Source organism: Otolemur garnettii, unplaced genomic scaffold (assembly GCF_000181295.1).
Source record: "Otolemur garnettii isolate 467f Iridium unplaced genomic scaffold, OtoGar3 scaffold00157, whole genome shotgun sequence".
Lineage (NCBI taxonomy): Eukaryota > Metazoa > Chordata > Mammalia > Primates > Galagidae > Otolemur > Otolemur garnettii.
In genome coordinates this window covers 1625750-1649794 of record NW_003852552.1, presented here as the reverse complement: position 1 = coordinate 1649794, position 24045 = coordinate 1625750, and the positions used below count along the sequence as shown (strand labels likewise).

At 35.7% G+C, this 24045-nt stretch overlaps 1 protein-coding gene across 2 annotated transcripts in view; it reads left to right on the top strand.

Moving 5' to 3' along the window:
- Positions 1 to 24045, top strand: part of DIAPH2 (diaphanous related formin 2) — a 909107-nt gene that overhangs the window by 443399 nt on the left and 441663 nt on the right. For both annotated transcript variants that reach the window (XM_003799864.3, XM_023519127.1), the window contains exon 21: positions 2074 to 2313. In XM_003799864.3, the coding sequence (XP_003799912.1) occupies positions 2074 to 2313 (240 nt within the window). The remainder of the gene's footprint in view (positions 1 to 2073; positions 2314 to 24045) is intronic.

Genomic DNA, 24045 nt, shown 5'->3' with positions numbered 1-24045 from the left:
CAGGAGTTGGAGGTTGTTGTGAGCTGTGATGCCCAGTGCACTCTACCCAGGGGGATAGTTTGAGGTTCTGTCTCAAAAAAAAAAAAAAAAAAAGCCCACATACACCTAAGAGTTATGTTTCTTACCCATCTGGGACCAGTGGTACTCTGGTAAACTGGGCCCCTACAAGCTCTACAAAGCATGACCTGGAGGGCAGGTACATGGTGACTAGCAACTGGTCAAAGTAGCCCTATGGCATTTTTAAGATATCAGCGAGACTACAAAACTACTCCCTAAACATACAGAGAATATGATTCTGTGTTAGCAATGGCCAGGTACAAGTAAAAGGAAAGGAAAAATAAAGTGGGAAGGGATTTGGAGTAGTGGTAGAGGCAGAAATGGAGGCAGAAAAACGCATATAGGAACTCAGAGTGATTTCCCCCCCAGACATAGACAAAGAGACCTGCATGTTCATGGCAACATAGAGGGGATTAGCTTCCATTTTTTTGTCCTTTACCTTTACTCTTAAGATACTTCGGTCTAAATTCTGCCTCTAGGTATACATGTCCTATATGCCTAACCTAAACCCTTTTCTCACTCTATTTTCTTTACCCCTTCCTTTTTGCCTCAGTTCTGCGCATGCTTATTTACACACACACATACACACACACACAGTTACACGTGCACACACATATGTGCATACATTGACATTTTCATTTGTATTTTCCCCTGCTGTGAAGCCTTCATTCAACATTGTTGTCACAAGAATTTAAAGCTTTTTCTTTTTCTGGTGAACATCTCTAGTCCTTAATTTCTGTTTAGCTACCTAAAATCATGTTGTGGTTTTTCACTAGCTATAGTTTTCAAGTGTCTGTGTTCTGAGTTTCAGACCACATTGTGAACTTTTTCTGACTAGTGTCTTATTTCACTTATTACATAACTGCTGTACAATTTTTATAGTAATACTCTGACCCTATGAGAAACCTCATCATAATTGATGAGACCTATATAAAAATATAGTAACAGGTAGATATTTCCGGCATACTTTTACATACATAGAACCTCTGTAAGTTGACTGCCCAAGGGACTAGAACAAAGTAGTCAACATAACGAGGTGATCAACAGAAGGAATTAGGCCTCTTGTACTGATATGTACATGTGGTGTATGTCTGGTCAATGAAAATTAGGTCAGCTTAAGGAGGTGGTCAATGTAGGGAAGTGGTCGACTATGGAGCTTCTGCTATACTTTCTTTTCACTATGTGTATGTCTCTACCCTACCCCCACCTCTCTCCCAGAATTCATTTGGTGAATGAGAATTTAGGAAATTATTTGGGGCTATAAGAAATGAAAAACTAAAAATAATTATTATCATAGGAATTTTACCAAAGGGAATATAAAATGTGCACCAATACTATGAAACAAGTAATTAAAAGCAAAGTTGAACTATTTTGAAGAAAATCAACATAGAATTCTTGAATAAAGTACTTGAAAGTAAGTTCATGTGATTTTATTGTAACCTAATTATTTAATGTCCACATCTGGCAAGTAGGTGAGATTCTTTAAAGCGTATATACATATTTAATATATTTTATGAGTAGAAATCATAGGTGTAAAAATTATTAAATGCTCAACCAGAGCTAGTCCTCTGATTTCAAACAGCATAGTAATAGGTAATTTCTTAGGAAATGTTCCACTTATATTTTCTTATCATCATGAACATCTTTTATCTGTGGCTCAACTCTTCACTTAATTTCATGTTTATAAATTTTCCTCGCTCAGGGACAGATTTTGGCAGTTTGTATGTTATTGATAGCTAATGATGATGCAATTAGCATGCAGCAACTGTTGAGCTTCAGTAATATTAATGCTCTAAGGGTGATTCAATTTATTTTTAAGACACTAAGCAGCCAACTGTATTTAAAATTTTGCTAAACTATTTCTTTACCATGTTTAAAACAAAAATAATATTTTTAAAACTCAGAATTTGCTTGATGTGGAAATTTTACAGTATTGTCTATGAAATTATCCCCACTAAAGACATAAATTATTAGGCTTTAAATGTATGTTCTCATGAAGCCTTCCTTGTCTTACAGATGAGCTCGGTGAAAATGTTACGGCCTCGTCTCAATAGCATTCTTTTCAAGCTCACGTTTGAAGAACATGTAAACAACATCAAACCAAGCATCATAGCAGTAACTCTTGCCTGTGAAGAACTGAAGAAAAGCGAAAGCTTTAACAGACTTTTAGAGTTAGTTCTTTTGGTCGGGAACTACATGAACTCAGGCTCAAGAAATGCCCAATCTCTGGGTTTTAAGATCAACTTCCTTTGTAAGGTAAGGTGACATTTATAATGATAATTTATAAAATCTTCTTGTCTATGAGAGGGTTACTCTAAAAAGCTATAGTGGACAAAACTCACAATTGTACACATTAAAAGTATGAATTTTATGGTATATGCAATATATCTCAAATAGTTTTGAAAAGTCTTATTTCAGTAAAATCCAAAAGACTATGCAAATTAGTTTACAGTATTATACTTAACTCTTGCTGATTAAATTTCATTGGAGTTTTTAGACCAAAATGAAATTTGCTTTTATAAAATAGAGCAATATTATATTTCAGTCCCTTTATGCTTATTCTATATCTCTAAAACAGTGGTTCTCAACCTGTGGGTCACAACCCCTTTGGGGGTCTCCTGCATATCACATATTTACATTACAATTCATAACAGTAGCAAAATTACAGTTAATGAAGTAGCAACAAAAATAATTTTATGGTTGGAGGTCACCAGAACATGAAGAACTGTATTAAAGGGTCGCAGCATTAGGAAGGTTGAGAACCACTGCTCTAAAAAGTATTTGAAGAGCTAAATTCAATTAGGTAAATAGCCAGAAAGTCCTTTTTTTAATGTGCTTCACCTGTTCTACTCTAAACAAATAGTACTCTTCATTGTTGAATGGTGTTGTGTCACTAAGCTTGCACTGGCATCTAGTGCATTAACTGAAAGGTAAACAAAATCAAACAGTAATCATCCTATTGTTTTGAATGGGCCATTGCATAGTATTATTTTTGAGAGTTAATGTTTACAAAAAGTAAGCAAAGAAACAAGAGAAGCCCCACAGCAGTTGCATATGTCCATTTTTAGGCCAGGACAACCCACCTTATTCAAGAAAAAGATCTGTCTATTACAGGGAGAAACTTGAACAGATTCTGAGGTGAAGGTCTGTAAGAAAGCTAGAGATGAAAATAAATCTGAAAACAAGTGATCTATCTTTGACATCTCACCATTCTTTTGCTTTTTTGTTCTCTTATATCTGAATACACTGCAGAATTTGGATAGTTCTTGAGGTATATTGATAATAAGAATTCCTAATCTTGGAATGGAATTGGGTTTCTTTTTTATTCATGTATTAAATAGAAGCACACTGCATATACATGATTTGATCCTGGTACTTCTGCCCCAGATAAACATAAAAAATAACATTAATAGATAATGGGATGTATAATAGAATTGTATCTGTTCACTTTAATATATTTTTGAGGAGTATAAGGAAAGAGAGTGAGGAAAATAGGGAAGATTATCTGACAATGCTAGATTTGTAAGGGAAACATTTTGCTCCCTCTTCTTGTGATCTGTGGGGTTATTTGAAATTATTTCATAATGCCAGAAAGAATAAGACAATGCTATAATAAATTGGAATAAATCATTGCCAGATCCATAGGATAAAACTACTTAGTTAAGATTTTTCACTGTATTGTATATCATATATCCAATTAATAAAGTCATTTCTTACCAAGATGCTATTTGGTTAGCTTATATGCTATACGCACAGTGAGTGAGTCTAAAAATGCTCTTGCTTGATGCTTATAAAAAACATTATAAATTAAAAGAAAATATCATAGATATTTATACTAGATAAATATTTCACATTTAATTCACATAACAAAGGTATGTTAAACAAACCATCTTAATTTGAACAAATATGTACCTTTATTTGCAAGTGTCTTAATTTCACACTGTTCAAATTAATTACATGAACTGACTCTTTGAAGCAAGAATGAATAAGTCATTTGTAAACAGGAACAAAAGATTACATTAACCTCACAGAAGGATTTTACAGTTACATCTTATATTTTGGAAAGAGGCTTCTTCTTGTCATTTACCCGTCAAATAAAAGTTCTTCCACACAACGCTGATCTGACATCTATCACTAGAGGTATGCTCAAAGGATTCAGCACAAAGATTTTTGCCAACTTCAAATAAAATAAAAAATAATCTTGTGGGAAATACTATCATGTAGTAATAGGTGTTCCAAAAGAGAAAGAAATGAAGGTTTTAAAATCTTTCCCCTTCACTTTTCAGTAGGATTTTTATCTTCTGGGAAATACTTCCAGGAAAATTCTTGTCATGAAGAAAGAGAAATATCATATACATATTCCCATAATGTCTCGGATTAAAAGGATGTTCCTGGAATACAAAGGATTCTGAATAGCTAAAAATGTCTAAAATGACAGAAATTTACTGAAGTACATAGACGTAGTTAGCTTAGGTCTATAATCTGTCTGAAATGTTATTAACTAACTACTGATGTCTGATTAGGTAAAATTGCTGTTAAATTTCTGTTATATTATAAAAGATTACTTAGTTGATTTCTGTTAGCGATTTTTTTCCTTGAAGATAGCAGGGGAAATTTCCCTTGTAGAATGTTGATTCTTCCTTAAAAATGATACCATTTACTGACCTAAATTTTTCTGATGATAATTTCCTTTATCAGTGATTTAAAACTGTAATCCCATGCTTTTCACAAGAAGCTCTAGAGTATGTTAAAATATTCACCTAGTTAAAAAGGAGCCTTGTTATAAGCAGTTAAATTTATCAGATGTGTCGTGTAGTGAAGCGAGTTTATAGAAAACTCAGATGGTTGCAATTGGCTGCTATAATATTTGGGAAGAAAAGGAAAACAGGTTAACCAAAATGTCAGGATTAAAGGGTATCACTGCTGTAAGTACCACTCTCACCCCAAAATGCTTTGTTAATTTGCAGCAATGAATTATCACTTTGTTAGTTAGCAGACAAGTATGCTGAACTGTAATGAAAATCATTTCAACGAAGATGAGTTTCCAATGGTAATTTGGCTTGTGTTTGCCTGTTGGTTATTAAAAGTCTAACCAATGGAAGTGGTCTGCTTCAGGACATTTGTTATTTTTGTTTTTAAGTATGTAATAACATATATAAGCTGTGTAAAAAGAAAATATTTTAAAATACTAGGTTTTCCTATACACTGCAGTTTTGGGGTATATCAGATAAGGGTCTTTGTGTACAAGCAACAGGAAGTGACTGCCTGATTCAAGCAAAAAGTGGAATTTCTTGGAATGATATGAGGTAGTTCAGCCAGAAACTGAGGACAGGCTGAGGAACTTGGCTTTTTAAAGAACAGCAACAATGATGATTTTGAGAATTCATGTAGCAGGAATGAATGGGAAATCTGTTCAGGATGTCACCTTGGGAATGTATCAGCTTCAACCATTTGTCTCCTCTTTTTTGTGTTGATTCAAATTTCTATCAGAAAGAGACTGTTGAGCATAGTGTGGGTTATAAGAATAGCCCATATTCAAGTGAGGGCAAACAACTTTGTTTGATATTACAATGGAAGATTGATTATGCCTTAATGGATGCTGCTACCAAAGATAGGAATATAAAAGGCTAGGAACAGTTGAAGGGATAGCAAGCAGTCACAGAGACAAAACCAAACAGGTGGTCTGTATATCAGGGGGCATACAAACATAGAAGATGCACAGAAACCTTACAAAGCTTATGATACGGTGAGTAGCCAGGAAAAAAAAAAAAATATATATATATATATATACACACACACACAGAGTATTATGTAATATCCCTATGTACACTGTTAGTGACTACAAAAATTAATGGCCATTGAGATTAGCAGGCATTCAAAGAGGGAAATTAGGATTTCAGAAGAGGGAGGAATCTTTGGTGACTGGGTGATATTGGTAGATTGAAAGATAGGTAGGATTAGCGTATGTGAAGAGAAGAAGCTATAACCTTACAAGAGGGGAGAATGCTATGGGCTTGGAACCTACATGTTAGCTTCCACATTGCCAATTACTAGCCAGATTTTCATGATGAAGTCACTTATTCTCTCTGTTTCTCTTAGTTTCCTCATCTGTAAGTCAGGAAAAACAGTGACCCTTGTTTATTTTCATAGAGTCGTTTTCAGAGTCAGCTAAAATGTTCTATTTTAGAGTACTTTGAAAAATTATAATGTTCAATGAACAGTAATAGCTCTATTTAATGGTCGTACAGAGCTATAAATAATCGTGATATATTTGAGGGTAAATTAGTAAAACACAGCACCTATAATATTGGATTCATGTTCAAAACAAGTAATAACATTGGGAGGCAAGTTGTGAGAAGATGTTGAGTTATTTATACATTAGTTTGTATATCTTCCTTCCATAATTTTTAAAAATCATTTACAGCCCATTTAATAACTTTTGAAAGCAAAAAACTTTTTTGTGTATATACTGAGGACAAGCTATTTGTCCCCTGCTTTTCCTAGGTTAATGTATGACTATACAACTGCATGTGTTGTGACTTTCTAGTCATTCTCGCTGGACAGAGAGATACAACAAATTATGAGGCAGTAGGATGATACGCTTATTCAGAGATGTGAAATATATTGTAACCAGGCTCTAAAGAATACATGTGGGTTTACTCTGGTGAAAATTTCAGATATCTCAGTTTGCGTTATTAGGATTAACAGATAATATAACTGTGCTTTTTGTAACATACATCATATATGTAGAGTGTCTATAGTATATAAAGGCCTCATATTTTACAGGCCATCACATGGTATTAGTGACAGAGTATTATAGCTGTCACACCGCGTATACAAAGGAAAACATCCATCTCCCATGTAGAAGTTGTAAGAAGGGAAGTAAAATAGGTTCAGCTTCATTGTGAAATAGATCACTTACGAGAAAATATAATTTGTAAGGAAAAGTGACTTAAGTTTAAATCTTTAATCCAGCGAGAGTCTATCTTAGTTAATGGTGAAAGGTGTAGGTCCAGTTTCAGTCTTCTACAGGTCGCCAACCAGTTTGCCCACCACCCTTTGATAAATAGGGAATCTTTTCCCCACTCAATGTCTTTAATTGGCTTGTCAAAGATTAGATAATGGTAAGTAGCTGGGTTCAAAAGTACTTGTTTGATACCAAAAGTACTTGTGTCCGTCGTCATATTTTGAAATTGAAAAAAAAAAAAGAAAAGAAAAAAGGAACTAGCAGTACCAGGATTTGAATCCAAATCCTTCCGATGCTTTTTACCTAGCTGTAAACATTCTGCCTTCTCAGAATACCGTCAAGACAAAGTTACAAAATTAACTTTGTTAAAGAATGTGTGAGAGTCATGGTTTCAAACAATGAGTAACTATTAACTTTCTGTTAACTAATAAATATTCTTGTGGGTGATTGTAAGAAGCTCGGATTTGTTCCTCCTCTTCTTTATGATCTTGAGAAAATAAAGGAACTGACATCATGGTCTCCCTCCCCCCCCAAAAAAAATAAAAAAAGAATTGTTTGCTGTAAATCTAAACCAGCAATTCACCATCAAATATGGGTTAGCAAAGAAATTAACATGGGACTGTTAATTTAAAACCAAAATAGGATGTACTGAAGGAGATCAATAAATCCTGGCCTACGCTTCACACACTTGGTTGCCTGTGTTTTCATAGTTTATAAAGTACTTTCCTTGTGACGCAAGGAGGTTAAATATTATTAACCTCATTTTACAAATCAGAAACTAGAGCCCAGTGATGTTATGCAATATTTACGAGATTCAAAAGCAAATGAATGTCCAAGTTGGGCCTTAAACATAGATTTTTTGTGTCCAAAACTGTGCAGCCCCCTGCCTCTCATTGCATTATAACAGAATGCTTGGTTATGTGTGGCTCACTTCGAAGAATTATAGAATCAACTCTGCCACTTAGAGACTTCTAGAAATGGGGAAAAACCTCATGTGGATTTTTTTGACGCTCTGGCAGCTTATGAAATGTGGAATCTATCTTTTTTGTTTAAATTCAGTTAGAAGCAATTGTAGGCCTATTAATAGAAAGTTCCTCTTCTGATAATAGATTTTAATGTATCCAGACAGCACAGCCTACATATTTGTAATAAAATAGCACCTAATAATCTGAATAATTATAAAGCTATCCGTCAGCATTGTATAGGCTCTCAGAGCATATCAGTTTTGTGTAGGTGAGGCTGACTGCTGCTTTCAATATTTTACGAATGAGGACTCTAGAGAGATGGCTTACCCAGGATCACTTAGTGACAAAGGCTGAGTTAGGATCCAACTTTTCCCGGGACTTAAACAAATGAATGATGTCAGTGGATCATGCTATTTTTAGAATTTGCACCAACTCTTGAGCTTCACTGATACATCCTTTTTTCTACAGACAATGTTTAGCATTAATTGAATTTGAGGGAGATTGTGGTTGATAATTTACTGAGAAGAAAATGACTTTTGAGAGTTATAACTTGTCTTGAACAAATTCTGTGAAAGGGAAGATTAGACTCTTGATCAAGCCTGGAGTGGGATGAAATGTAAGGTCCTCTTTCCAAACTTCTCTTTTTCTCTCTGTGAGTCCTTTAAACTTTCCTTCCTGTGGGGCTATTTGCAGCAAAGAGTTTTCATTTGATGATCTCTCGTAGTCACTGGTTGGTAATCGGTGATATAAGATTCAATGCTGTTGCAAAATGCAAAGGAGCTTATTCATGGTACTTTGCATTTAAAAAATGTCATCCTATGAAATAGTGACACAGTGTAACATTTGTTCATAATTCATGACCAATGGACACAAACTTTTCAATTTAAAGATCTGTCTGTGCCTCATTATATTACTTTGAAGCAAGACCATTCACCATAGTTTAGACCGCTAAAAAAAACTAAGCACCATGGAATGACACAAGAACAAAATAGCATTCTTAATTTTAAATAGTTTCCTTTATTCAGCTTATGTGATGGTTGACCTTTATTTAAGTCCATTGTGTTTTATTGTATTTTGCTTACTGGGCTCTCATTGTTGGGAACCGCTGGGTAGTTTCTTGAGCTCAAAGATAAATGCTATACTGTTGTGGTCCTATGCCAATGGTAGCATTCTAGCATTCTAGCATTCTAGATTGTGTTGGGGGGTTTTGTTTCCTACTATTCTTCATATACATCAATACACCAAAATTTGTAATTTTTAAATAGCAAGCATTAATACTGCTTAAGCCAGTAAATCTCGAAGGGTTTTAATTTAGAGAACATGTATTTTATTTTTTAAGGAAACAATTCTTCTAATTTCTGTATGTTACTTTTTCTATATCCTAAAGCACATATACTGTTAATCTGTGCACAAAGATTAACAAATGGTAATAGTAAAAGATTGCTTCAGTCAACTAATTTCTCCAGTAATCAGGATACTTGGTTATCCAGTCAGAAATCCAATCCAAAGCTCTCACTGCTGATGATTTTCATGCCATTTAAAATCTGAACAAAATGTAGGCAGGGGTTTATCTTCTTTAAAAATGTGACCCTTATTCAAGAGTTGGAAACACATGATTATGGGTCCTTGATTTGTAATCCTGTGAATGTATTACCAGTGCTTTGAAGAGTGTCCTTCATTGGAATATCATATCTTTCCCAGCTTATACCGGGTACCTGGTCTTCTTGTCCATAACTACAGTGGTGCATATATAGCTCAATTGTTTAAGTAGAAAGAAAACTTGATGGTAGCGTTTGTCTCTGTCCTAAGAGGTACCTTCTCCTAAAATGGTAGTCTTAATTTTTCCAAATGGTCACACATTTTCTAGACTTATATTAATGTGGAGATGCATTGTATCATTCCTATTCCCTGTATTCCACATTAAGAAATTGCAATGAGAGGTGATGCCTGTGACTCAAAGGAGTAGGACCCCAGCCCCATATACCAGAGGTAGTGGGTTCAAACCCAGCCCTGGCCAAAAACTGCCAAAAAAAAAAAAAAAAGAAAGAAATTGCAATGAGAGAAAAGACTATATGATAAGCCAGTCACATCAGGGTAAAGTGATATCATGTGGTGATATCATGCCAGACACAGGAGTTAATACAGTGTGTAGATGAACTTCCCCAAATTGCTGTAATTATGAAATTGTCATATTTTTTCTTAATTTGAGCTTCGATTAAAGGAAACAACCTCACACCTTTATTCTCTTCCTTGCCTCTAAAAATATAGAGGTCCCATGAGCTGATTTGAAGATTTTTCTCCTAAGTTGAAATATTCATTAATTTACATTCATTGGTGCAAATTATTCAGCTAATACTTTAAATGGAACGCTTGTTTGTTTTCTCAGAATTTGATTACATCTGTTTAGATATTACCACATTTACTGCACTATAGATTGTGTGAAAACTTCACTATACCCCTGAATTTTCAGTTTATTAAATTCTCTAAAGAACGTTAATTTATAAATATAATTTGTCTGATGCAAGCTTGATTAACATTCCTTGTCAATACTGACTGCGTTGGAGACTCATTTTCTTCCTCTATTATTTTTTTTGTTTGTGTGTTTCTTTTATCTATTAAACATAGTTTTATTAAAATGTTCTGTCCCCTAAACAAACACAGACATAGCAACACACCCTGGGCCCTTTACTCTGATGAATAATATTATGAAGCCTGTGCTGCTATCTCTGATTTTAACTTGTATGTTACAGTTATGTCTGCCTCCTAGATGTCTAGGTAACTTGCACGTATGTGAGGGATATAGACGAATACATATATAGGACACACTTGCCTTGCATACTAGTTATTGCACTCCCCTATACAAACACATGACCGTTTTGATGTGGAAGACATTCCAGTTTTTGAAAGTTTTATAGTAGAGGGTGGACCAAGGAAAATGAATTACAGACTAGACCAAGGCAAAAATGGTGTGTGTACATGGATGTGGAGTGACAGATTCAGAGATGGAGAGATTTGACATGAAATGAGAGAGAAAGGTAATGAATTAATGAGAAGAAGGAAGGGTGATTTTCAGAATTATATAGTGAGAAAGAAATAAGATTGAGTGAAATATTTCTTCTTTGACAGAAATTCACAGACTTGTAAAGAGCACTGAACAATGCAAAATGAGAGCTGCCAAATTATGTTCCTATCTCCCGCCAATGGTATTAAATGGTCAACAATATAGATTTGTATATAGGATTGTAGGGAAGGGCATAATTTGTTGTCTATAGGAAATCCCTGTATGGCATAATTTTTGACTCATTAAATACAGATGCATTTTAAGGAAACAAAAAATGAATACATCTGTATTTTCTTTCATTTAAAAAAAAATTAAGCATCATCAGGTTAATACTATGCCATAACAATACTTGTTTTTGTTTTGTTTTGTTGTTTGTTTGTTTGTTTGTTTTTTGCAGTTTTGACCAGGGCCGGGTTTGAACCCACCACTCTCTCGGTATATGGGGCTGGCACCTTACTCACTGAGTTACAGGTGCCACCCAACAATACTTGTTGAAGTCATTGTGAGTAAAATATAGTGGATATAGTTAAGGTTTGTTGAACAATACAACTGGCAGAGATGAATAATTCTACAAAAATACTGGGGTTTTTTTTTTTTTTTGGTTCTTGATGAGTCCCCCAACTAGCAGGGGTGGCAATAAACATCTTTTAGCACTGGAGCAGACAAAAAATGATGATTTATGGGACTAGCTGTAGGTCTTACTTGGTTCACCATGAAGACTATTTCCATAGAGGATTTAAATGAACCCAGCTGGCAGAGTATTCTGTGAATTGCTGTAGTCATTTTCTGAGCTAAATCTTATGACTGATTTTATAATTCTCACAGTGGGGGAAAGTTGACAGCATGAACAGCATTTAGTGAATATAATTAGTAAGTTTGAAAACAAATGCCTTTTTATTCCATAAAAGCTGCATTCAAAGGGGATTTCAACCCTGTGTGAGACTGTTGTTCAAAAAACATGGCTACTGTGACTGAATGTGACCACTCATCTTACAAACTGATTTTCCTGTCACAGGAATCCCTCCTAATGAAGGCATTCACAACCTTAACAAGAACCCAATGACCAAGGAAGAAGGTTTATAAAGTGGCAGTTAATATTGAAATAAAGCTCTGTGATAATTTTAGAGAATCTGGAAATTATTTATATACATTTAAATACTTTTTAGCTAGTACTCTGGCAGAAAGTTGGCCACATTTATTGAGCTTTTACTCTCCATGGAACCCTGTGCTAGACGCTTTGCAGGGATAAAAAGAAATAAAACATACATCTTCAGTCCTTGAGGAGCTTATGAGCTGTACGCCAGATAAGGAGTGTGTAATATTAAAGCAAGAGACAGGGAGAGAGATGGGCAGAAATGTTCATAGGAGAGGCAAAGGGGTTTTATATAAGAGCACACATGAAAAATAAATTATGTTGCTCCTAAACACTGGCTAACTAACTATCAGACAATAAAGCACATACTCTATTAGATGATGTCCCGTACTGTAAAGCTGCTCCGCTTCTTTGTAAAGGAAAAGAACTATACCAGCCTCCTTTCCACCATGCTCTTTGTTTCTGTCTCCTAGACAGTGTCTTCAATTTTGTATTTTCTGACTTCTGTCATGGGGACAAGCACAAAGCCTTGCTGTTCGTTGTTTTCTCTTCTTTCATTGATTTTTTTTTTCTTTTCAAATCTGGTTTCTCAGAATACTTTCTTCCATTTTATACTACAGTAAAGATATCTTTAATACTGCTTCTCGAGTTCCTATCTACTTTCTACATGTAACTGTTAGTATTTTTTTTTAATTTTGGATAAATTAAATCAGTACCTATTCAAAAACAATAATAGAATGACACTCCTGTAAGACTGTTAAATTTCAATACCCTTTCAGTTTCACCAATTAGGCAAAAAAAAAAAAAGTCAAATAATATTTCTGTTACCAAGAGGATGTCATGACATTTTCCAGATAAATGAGAATGAAACAGTTGCTATTTAATGTTCAGTATGAGGGATTTAAGAACCAGGCAACCTGGAGTAAGGACACAGAAGCTATTCAGAGGCTATTTAGGAAAAGGAGTTCAATCTTTAAATTAAAGCAAGTAGCCAGATACATATATTAGACCAGAATACTTGGAAAACTGTGCAAAGGGAAGTGGAAAAGTACTGTACTTGGGGAGGGATGCAGATCCTAGAATCCAAGGATTTTTTTCATCAATCCCAGCCTGGCCCATTTTGATACCTTTATGCTTCCAAATTTTAGCTTTCATGAAGTAAGTGTATAAGAAAGCCTGGACTGCTCATTTACTTTGTAAAGCATCTCCTTAGGACTTTTGCTTATTTTTGTTTGTTTGTTTTTTGAGACAGAGTCTTACTATGTTGTCCTTTGTAGAGCGCTGTGACAACACAGCTCACAGCAACCTCAAACTCCTGGGCTTAAGCGATTCTCTTGCCTCAGCCTCCCAAGTAGCTGGGACTACAGGTGCCTGCCACAACAGTCAACTACATTTTTTGTTGTTGTTGTAATTGTCATTGTTATTTAGCTGACTTGGGTTCAAACCTGCCAGCTTTGGTGCATGTGGCTGGCACTGTAACCACTGTGCTACGGATGCCAAGCCTGTTTTATTTTTTCTTAGAAGTAAAATGTGTTCATGGACAAGAGAGACTTGGACCTAACCTATAATTTCTTAAAGTAACTTTACTAAAGTATAATTGACATACAGTAAAATTTACTCATTTTAGGTATATAGTTTGATGAACTTTGACATTTGTATATGCCTTTGGAACCTCCACTCCAGTCAACCAGAGTAGTTTCCTCATGCCCCTGTGCAGTTGATTTCCACTTCTCACTCAAGACAACTACTGAATTACTTTCAATCACCATGATTTTGCTTTTTTCTAGAACTTCATATGAATGGAATCATACAGTAGTCGACACCTGATAGACTATTTCATACACATGGGATTGGCAAATATTTTAAATTCTGTCCATATAAGTGGGGTAGGAATAGGGGACAAAGTTAATTACTGGTGAGAGTATAACTTGGTATATTCATTTTGGTAAACAATTTGGTGCTATCTAGAAACACTGAAGATATAATACCCAGAAATGCCACTTATAGCATATACTGATAGACTTTTACATGAGGATTATGGAGAGACATTTACAAGAGTGATCACATTATCCAAGGACTTTATCGACCCAGTAAAGGGGCAACCCACAGAACAGGAGACGATATTTTGAAAGGGATTGATATCTGGAATATATAAGACCTCCTATAACTCAGCAACAACAACAAGAAACAAGCATTCTGTTGAAAAATGGGCAAGGAAGTTTATTAGACATTTCTTCAAAGAATATATACAGATGGCCAATAAGTACCTAAAAAGATGCTCAACATCACTAAACATCATGGAAATGTAAATCAAAACCATAATGAGATACCACTTCATACCCATTAGGGTTGCTACTGTCAAAACTACGGAAAGCAACAAGGGTTGGCAAGGATGTGGAGAAATGGAACCCTTGTGCATTGCTGGTGGAAATTTAAAATGGTAAAACCTCTGTGGGAAACAATATGACTGTTATAACAAAAATTAAAGAGAATTATCATATGATCCAACAATTCTACTTCTAGGTTTATATGTTAAATAGTTGGAAACAGAGACTCAAACAGATGTTTGCGTATCAATATTCATAGCAGCATTATTTATCTTAGCCAGAAGGTGGATTGGGAAAGGTTGGGAAAAAACCCAAATGTCCGTTGATGGAAGAATAGATAAGTGAAATGTGGCAGATATGTACAATAGAGTATTATTTAGCCTTAAAAAAAAGAAATTCTGGTGCATGCTATAGCATGGACGAATCTTGAAGACATTGTGCCAAGTAAAATAAACCAAACACAGAAGGACAAATACTGTATGATTCCACTTACACGAGGTACCTAGAATCATGTTTTTTTTTTTTTTTTTTGAGACCAAGTCTTACTCTTGGGGTTGAGTGCTATGGCATCATAGCTCACAGCAACCTTAAACTCTTTGGTTCATGTGATCCTCTTGCCTCAGCCTCCCAAGTAGCTGGGACTATAGGTGCCTACCTCAATGCCTGACTAGTTTTAGTAGAAACAGGGTCTTGCTTTTGCTCAGGATGGTCTCAAACTTGTGAGCTTAAGCAATCTGTGCACCTCGGTCTCCCAGTGTGCTAGGATTACAGGTATGAGCTACCGTACCTGGCCTAAAATAATTTTATTTTTGTTAAAACTATTCTCAGGAGAATTTCTGATAAGCCTACTGTAGACAGGATGATTAAATAAAAGCACTTAAAGGTACCAGACCAGCTTTTCTTTATAGGGACATATTTCATTAATTTATTCTGGCCTTTCCTAAAACTAGTACAAATGGTTATTGATTTGCCACTGGTCCTGGCTACTCAAGCTAATGCACATGCTGGGCGTTCTCCTTGAATAAGTGGGGCTAAAAGGGAAAATGCTGAGAGGGGAGCAGGAAGGGCAGGAAAGCAGAATTTGTCTTGTCTCAGAAAGTAACATCGGGAATGCCTTACTGGGCCTGAAGGTAGCAATTCAGATGAATCCTTATTCCATTTAATGTTGTCATGGTTTCAAGTTTAAGCTCTTCTTTCAGAGACTGCTACCATAAATTAAGCTAACAAGTATAAAACTCTTACCTTGCTTGACTATACACTTGATATCATCTGTTTCCTTTTTGTTGGGAATACCATTCTAATACCAAAATCAAGAGTGGAAAAAAGATACCATCAGGCCTACATGAAGAATGAAGACATCTTTCCTCTGTAAATTACATTTGGCTGAATTAGTGTCAGCCCTGGTCATGTAGTGCCCAGAAAAGCACTTTTGGTGACAGATTTAGAAATAAAGCCAGGAAAGCATGTATTAAACCTGTCTGGTTGTAGCTACAGAGCTAATGTCTTTATGGTAATTGCAATCCTTAAAAATACATTATCTTTCTCAATGTTATTGCAGTGTGTGGTGGTGTTGAAGAAAGCAATAATTTGTAAACAACCCTTGGCAGAGAGCACAGAACTTAATTTTGTTTAAATAAAGGAGACTAACATTAGAATTCATGTGCTGTATCTGGACTGGCAAGCAGTTGTAGTTGTTTTGATATATGCACTGGAGCATTCATGATTGCTTAAATATTAACTGTTGCATGAATATACAAATATAATAGGGACAAAAAGAAGCCATGATTAGGGAAGGTTTTTACTAAAAGAAATAAAGTTGAATTACGTGGCCATACTGGTCTTTTAGATGGTTTTATTCCAATGACGACCAGATTCCTTCGCTGTGTTTCAGTATCTCTTTTCTTTTCAAGGACAATCTAATATAAATGGGTGTTGTGTGATGTTGCTATATGTTAGGACTCTTTCCTTGACATAGAGGAATTAGGCAATTTGGTTTGGTTTTGTTTTCTGAATACAGGACTTGTTGATAAGTTTACTAAATTTCATGTGGCCATTTGTATAATTCCCAGAAGAATAGAGGGAGATTTGAAAGGGCTTCCTTCTGATACAGTCTCTGGACTTGAACTTTTATTGCACATTCGAATGTTAATACACTTTAAAGATAGACCTGCTTAAATGTGTTCGGTGATATCCACACTGCTACTTCATTTCTTATATCCTTTACGCAAAAAACAGTTTTTGTCTCTGATCAGTATCCCTTTTACAGTAATTTGTGCTAGAAAACCAAGTGCTTCTCCCATGCATTCTTGCTTCTTTTCCAGATGAGAACTATTGTCTTGCAGTGTTTGTTCCTTTCCTTTTCTGATACTTCTCTGTGCCCCTGTGCAATTGTGGAAGATTGCTTTGTGGCAAGGATATAAGGTCCACTGCTTTGTTCCCATATAATGGATGGAAGCACATGAACCTAGGTATAGTCTCACTCCTGGTCTTCAACCCCAAATGGGGATGCTGGCAAAGAAAATGCAGGATCAGAATATGCCAGTGCCATGGACAGGGATTATGCTTCCTCCCTTGACATAGACACAACTTTCTCTCATTCACATACATTCATTGTGTTTTGACTTCATGTGAGTAGACTCTGTTTGGCATAGAGGTCAAGGAATTAGGTTTCTTAGCGCTAATACGCATCAGCCCTGAAATTTAGACAGGTAAAATACGTTAGTAATGCTACAACTTTTAGGGCAAGCACTGAAACCTAAGGTTTGGATCTTAAAATACGGTGATCGGATTTAAACTTTCTTAGGAAATATCTAAGCAACAATTCAGATTTTCCAGTAAATGGTGAATTTGCAGGTTGAATAAGAGTTGGAAGACATGAATGATCTGCTAGGTTATCTAGTCCATCACTCTGATAATACATAGTAGACAAGACACACTATAGAGTCATTTAAGTGTATGTTCAATACAGTTTTAGGTGAAGGATGAGGGACAGTTTAGAAGACTTATGAACAATGTATCTGAAATCCTCACAGCATGGAGCATACTGTTTGGCTCATCTCCTTTTGAATAAATAGGTAGTAAATTATTATACAAATCAGTCTCATTTTTGTATGAATTAATCAAGAACACTCAGAGCAATTCTGTCCTTCAGTCGCCACAATTGCTAGACATTTTCTCTCTAGTTTAAAATTGACACTAAGCTTTGCAAACATGTTGACACTTCAATTTGTTATATGGATAAGTAATTGTGAGAGGACCTAGGTAAGCTGTAGACAATTGCCAAATATTTTCTCGCCTAGAAATTTCTTTCAAAACTGTCTAGTGGTTCTTGAACTTTAGCATGCATCAGAATCACATGGGGGTGATAATCAGAACTTTTATCCTAATATAGTAAAATGTAAATTGCTATACCACACCCTAAGTTTCTGATTCAGAGAATTTAGGGTAGGACCCAGCATTTGCATGTCTGATCAATTCCTCGGTAATGCTGATGATACACTACTGATCCAGGGACCAGGGTTTGAGAAACAAGGAAGTAGTCAATGCCCATGAATTCTTGAGTTTTTGTTCCTATTTCTTCCCTTGCCTGATCCCCCCAGGCCTAATTATGCTGAACTTATTCAGGACAAGGAATATAATAACTTTTGCCACTAGCCTCACCATTTTCAAGCTGCTGGCTTTACTGCCTCCTCTATTACCTGGTTATTATCCACAGTCAATATTTTGAATAAATTATTCCTTCACATTACCTCTTCTTTCAGGCTATTCATTTCTTTTAATTTTGCATCTTTCTTACTGTATTGAAATAGTGCTGAAAGGTCACCAAAGATTTCTCTAAACATCAAATCAACCCTAATTATTTCTGGCCTGTGTCTAGCATATATTCATTCAACATTTGCTGAACAAAATTGATATAAATCCTCATTGTTAAGCAGTTCACAATCTGGTGGGTGAGACTGATTGTATAAGAAAATTGTATATTGTGGAATAAATGCTATAACTAAAATATCTTATCACTATAGGAAAACAAAAACAGAATTTATTAATTCTACTCAGGGAAGTTGGTAAGTCGTAACTACCACTCTCCTTGAATGATCCTTCCTTTCTGTCATGGGCCTTCCTTCATGGCCCATGACACTTAAATCAATCTAGTATGTCTTTAATAACTAGTGTTGCATAAGTTACCATGGTATGTTCTGGCAGCAACACGTATTGTGTAAAATAGTTCAAACTACTTATGTATTCTATTTTATCTATAAAATAGGCATATTAATAACTAAATCACTGAATTGATTTGAGGATTTAAAAAAGTGATACATACTAAGCAAAGTAACTGGCCCATAGGTTCGTGATAGGAGGGTAACAAATGTCCATTCCCCTCTTTCTTAAAAGAGGAGTAGAGTACTACTATCTACTGAAGAAAGACAAGCATTCTGAGTTCAGGAGGAATACAAGCAAATGGGAGGATATCGTCAGCCATTTATGTGGTAAACAAATATGTATTGAGTGAACATTATGTGCTAGCCCTTATTTGAGATGCTGCGTATGTACAAAAGTGAACAAAGCAGACAAAAAACCCCTGTATTTTTGTCTAGCCTAGCTGAAGTGAGGGTGAAGAGTAGGAAAAGATAATAGCTAGAGACAGGGTCATAGTGGTAATAGGAGGCCACATCCCAAAAGGCCTTCTAGATTATGATGATGAGCTACCCTCTGTGATGATGGAAAGCTAAGGTAGGCTCCTCTCACTTCTAATCTGGATGATGATCATCGTTATGATAATACACTGTCTTCAGTTCTACAAACATGTCTATGAGCATAGGTACTTCCCTAATGCCCATTTTATAAGAAAGCTGAGACACAGAGTGTTTAAATAACTAGTCCAAGGTCACACAACTATTAAATAGTAAAAGGTAGAGCCAAGGTTCACAACTTGTTTTTTTTTTTTTTCCTGAATCCAAAATCTATGCTCAAAATTATTCTGATTCGAAATTTGAATTTTACCGCATGAGCTGTAGAGAACCTTTGAATTTTTTTCTAGAGAGGGCAGCGACACGGTCATATGTATGTTTAAGAACCCTAATTAGGTTAAGTCACACAGGATAAAAGGAAGTGGAGAGAATGGAATGGTCATGACCACCTTCTCATAGAGTATCTCCACATAGCTAATACTTCTGTTCAAAATTTTTTTTTTTTTTTTTTTTTTTTGAGACAGAGCCTCAAGCTGTCCCCCTGGGTAGAGTGCCGTGGCATTACAGCTCATAGCAACCTCCAACTCCTGGGCTTAAGCGAGTCTCCTGCCTCCGCCTCCCAAGTAGTTGGGACCACAGGCGCCCGCCACAACGCCCGGCTATTTTTTGGTTGCAGCCGTCATTGTTGTTTTGGTGGGTCCGGGCTGGGGATTCGAACCCGCCACCTTAGGTGTACGTGGCTGGCGCCTTAGCCAGTTGAGCTATAGGCGCCGAGCCCTTCTGTTCAAAATTTGAGCTGCCATCTCTTTCCTAAAGTCAGCCCACTCTAGAGTTATCATTTTCCTTATTCTGGACATGGTGTACCAGTTTTCAAATCATCAGAATTAGAACTTTGGGATTCTACAGTTTTTCCCTTTCCCTCATCCCAATATTCAGTGACTAAAGCCTGTTGTTTTTTTTTTTCATAATATCTCTTGAATTTTCTCTTTCTTTGTCTTTTTTATATATATCCTAGTTATTTTAATTATGTATATTAGTCCTGACATTGGCCACCAAATTACTCTCCTACATAGTTTCTTTTCTATGTAATTTCATATTTTCTACTAAATTCTGAGCTTGAGTCTTCAAAGTTACCAAGCGTCATTTATTTACATCTTATCCCTAGTGTTCAGCACAGTCCCCAGCTCATAGTGGGTTGCTCAATGTACTTCTATATTCAGATTGGCTTTATTCCTATCCTGCTCCCTTATATATGACTGGTACTCAATTTCCTGAAGGTCAAATTATAACTTTATTCTGGCATTTAGTCCCACATACTCTTATCAAATATGGTATCCTGGAAAAGTCTGGCCTTCGTAGGCAATGTGTGTAGGCAATATGTGTGTGTACCCATACACACATATATAAAAATAAGCATGGAATTAAATTTGGAAGTGTTGCTCTATGTCCCATACAAGTGGGAGTTTATGTGGAGAATACTCTTCATTCAGAAACATTTATTGACTCTCTAGTACGTTCTAGTATTCTCCTAGGAACCATGTCTAAAAAAGTAGTGCTAGAAGAAGGTCTGTACCCTTGAAAGAGCTCATACTGAGTGCCAAATACTATTGTGTTGAAACGTTTGCAGTGAAAGAACATGGTCCCCAAAAGTTATTAATGGCTCCTAAGACAGAGAAGTCTCAAGAATGAGGTGGTAGTTGAATAGTCTTGAAATAGGAGTAGGGGCTCGGCGCCTATAGCTCAACTGGCTAAGGCGCCAGCCATGTACACCTAAGGTGGCGGGTTCGAATCCCCAGCCCGGACCCGCCAAACAACAATGACGGCTGCAACCAAAAAATAGCCGGGCGCTGTGGCGGGCGCCTGTGGTCCCAGCTACTTGGGAGGTGGAGGCAGGAGACTCGCTTAAGCCCAGGAGTTGGAGGTTGCTGTGAGCTGTAATGCCACGGCACTCTACCCAGGGGGACAGCTTGAGGCTCTGTCTCAAAAAAAAAAAAAAAAAAGAAATAGGAGTAGGTATTTACCTGGCAGATTGATTAAAAAAGAGAGAGAGAAGAGGGTGCAAGTCTAGATGGAGACAACTTGTACAAAATCACACTGGTATGAAACTGCATGGTATGCATATGTTCCAGCAATTGAAATCAGACAGAGAGCAGCAGAAGGCAGGTTAGAGAGGCCAACTCAAGAGGGGACTTGTATGCAAAATAAAGAACTGTGCTTTTTGAAAAGATGACAGGAAATGGAAATTTTGAATGGACTCTTACTTAGCACGATAAAAGAACATTTGAAAATTAGTGTCTATGTAAAGAAGTGAAATTTGTTGCAATTGTTTATTTTAGAGACTAGAGCCTACAAGAAAGGAACTTTGACTCTGTGGGAGGTTGTTATGCCAAGGATAGTGACCAGTTATTTTCACTTCCCACTGAGGACAAAGCAAGAAGAAATAGGCTTAAATCTCAGCAGAAGGGAAAATTGCCTACAGAAGGGGGTCCTTCACAGAAAGATTGAGTGTGACTGACGTAGGTCATTAAAATGTTGTCTCAGGCTGTCTGGCTGTTTGCTGGTTTCTGTGTACTCAAACAGCCCGATTTCAAAGACATGCCAGGACTGAAGATTTTGAGGCTTAAATGAGGGTATTTGGAATAAAGAAATTTCATGTGTCAATTAGTTATTCAGATACTTTGTTGTCTGCCTACCTAAAGTGTTTAAAATGTATTTGATCATGTAAAATATAGATATTATCTTTTATTATATAGCAATTGTATTTATTGGAAAAAAGAGAAATGATCAGAATTTGCTTTAGAAATAGATGTCCCATTAAAAGTATTTGGTATTCATGTACCATTTCAGAAAGTTATTAAAGATGAGGTAGATAGAATTAATTTAAATTCAGTTATTAATCTTTATGTGTAACATTTATTAGTCAGATGATTGCAGTTAAAATTGCTATATGGTTTATTAACTGATGGAACTTTATCATCTAATACTGTCTTGTAAGACTCTGTCTTATTTTCTTTATCATTCACTGATAATTCAGCTTATTAAAATAATATAAAACTTCTTTTAGCATTTTCAAATATTTTCAACTTCTAGAACTGTTGTTTATGATTTTATTATTTGAAGATGTATATAAGACAAAGGATTGTAGAGTGGCTATTTTGCTCATCCTTTTACATCTTATGGAAGAAGTCATTTACACGCATTTCTCTCATTCCCCTGCCTCATCGTAGCTGGTGAGAGGACAATTAAGAAAGCACAGAGATACAAAAGGGCACATTGCTTCTGGCTAGATTAAATCTTGGAATGTTTATGGTATAGCCACCACGGGAGATTTACCTATCTGAACAACTATTATTTGGATATTTTATGTTAATATAAAATTTTAACGTGATTTCAAGTTAACTAGCTATCAAATGGAAATCAATTTTATTTCTTAATGAACTAACCCAAGCACATTGGAAGTGATTTTCCACGTACTTAGACTACATTACTCTTGCTCTACCCCCAAGAGATGTATATATCCAGCTAGTACACTTAGAAGAGCAAATTATTGGATGTCTTTAACCAGTAGAATTGATGAAAGGGAATGCTCTTAGTTGCCTTCTGTGCTGGTGTTGAACAACACCATGGGGCCTGAGAGCTACAAGGGCTAATGGGTAAATGGTGTAGGCTAAGTAAGAGAGAATGAAGACATAATAATACAAAGTAAATAAGTTACAAAGTAAAAGTTTTTTATTATATTTTAATATTACAAATTCATCAAAATGTCTAATGGTCATTCACATAGAGAAAGATTAAATAAGGCCACTCATTTGCCATAATTTCCTACCAATTTGAAACATTAAATAGACTCTGTGAGTGAGATTGTTTTAAAAAGTAAATATTGAGGGGTGGCGCCTGTGGCTCAAAGGAGTAGGGCTCTGGCCCCATATGCTTGAGGTGGCGGGTTAAAACCCAGCCCTGGCCAAAAACTGCAAAATAAATAAATAAATAAATAAATATTGCAATGCATATTAAGCAATTTGTCTGCCAGACCAACGGAGATATTCCTCAACTTGAAAAGACAGACGGCTGTCCATGTTTACCCATGCTTTGAAGGGAATATTCTGATTTAAGAAAATGCATGCATACTCTATCTACAAGTCTTTCTGATTTCATCAAAGATGCTATATATTTATATAACTAAAATGTTATGCTTTGTTTATCTTTTAAAAATGTAACTATACTAAATTCTATAAGAGAAATTAAATCGTTAATGGATCTGATAATGAATATTTATTAATAAAACATTTTTAAAAATTAAACAGTTATAAGTATGTATGCTAAAAGCTAAAGTTTTTTAATGCAAAACAATATAATACACCCAAGGAAAGTAAAATGAATATCATGCTTCACATTGACAAGTGAGCACATGCTATTTTTCTATTTCTGTTTCCTTTCTAATGTTAGCCAAGTGCATTTTATTTTAAACTATGATATAATTGTGTAATTAGGTGTACTGAAAAACTAGGTGGGTTTTTGTTGTTGTTTTGTATTGTGTTCTTTGTTCTCTTTTTCTTTTTTTAATTTGCATTTTTGTCTCCATAGAGTTCCTAAAATATAGATCCATTTCCTTTCCTTTCCTTTAGGAAGATGTACCTACAGTTTTTCTCAAGCACTTCATGTTGGGAGAATTTTAGGATTGAGCAGTTTAGTTAATTTGTATGAGAAAAGAAAATGTTCATTTCCTTATTAGTTGGAATGTCCAGCATACTCTGAAAATGCCGCACTATGTGAAGATGTAACACAGTAATCCCAGTTAAAGACCCCTTTTTAGGCTAGGCGCCTATAGCTCAACCGGCTAAGGCGCCAGCCACATACACCTAAGGTGGCGGGTTCGAATCCCCAGCC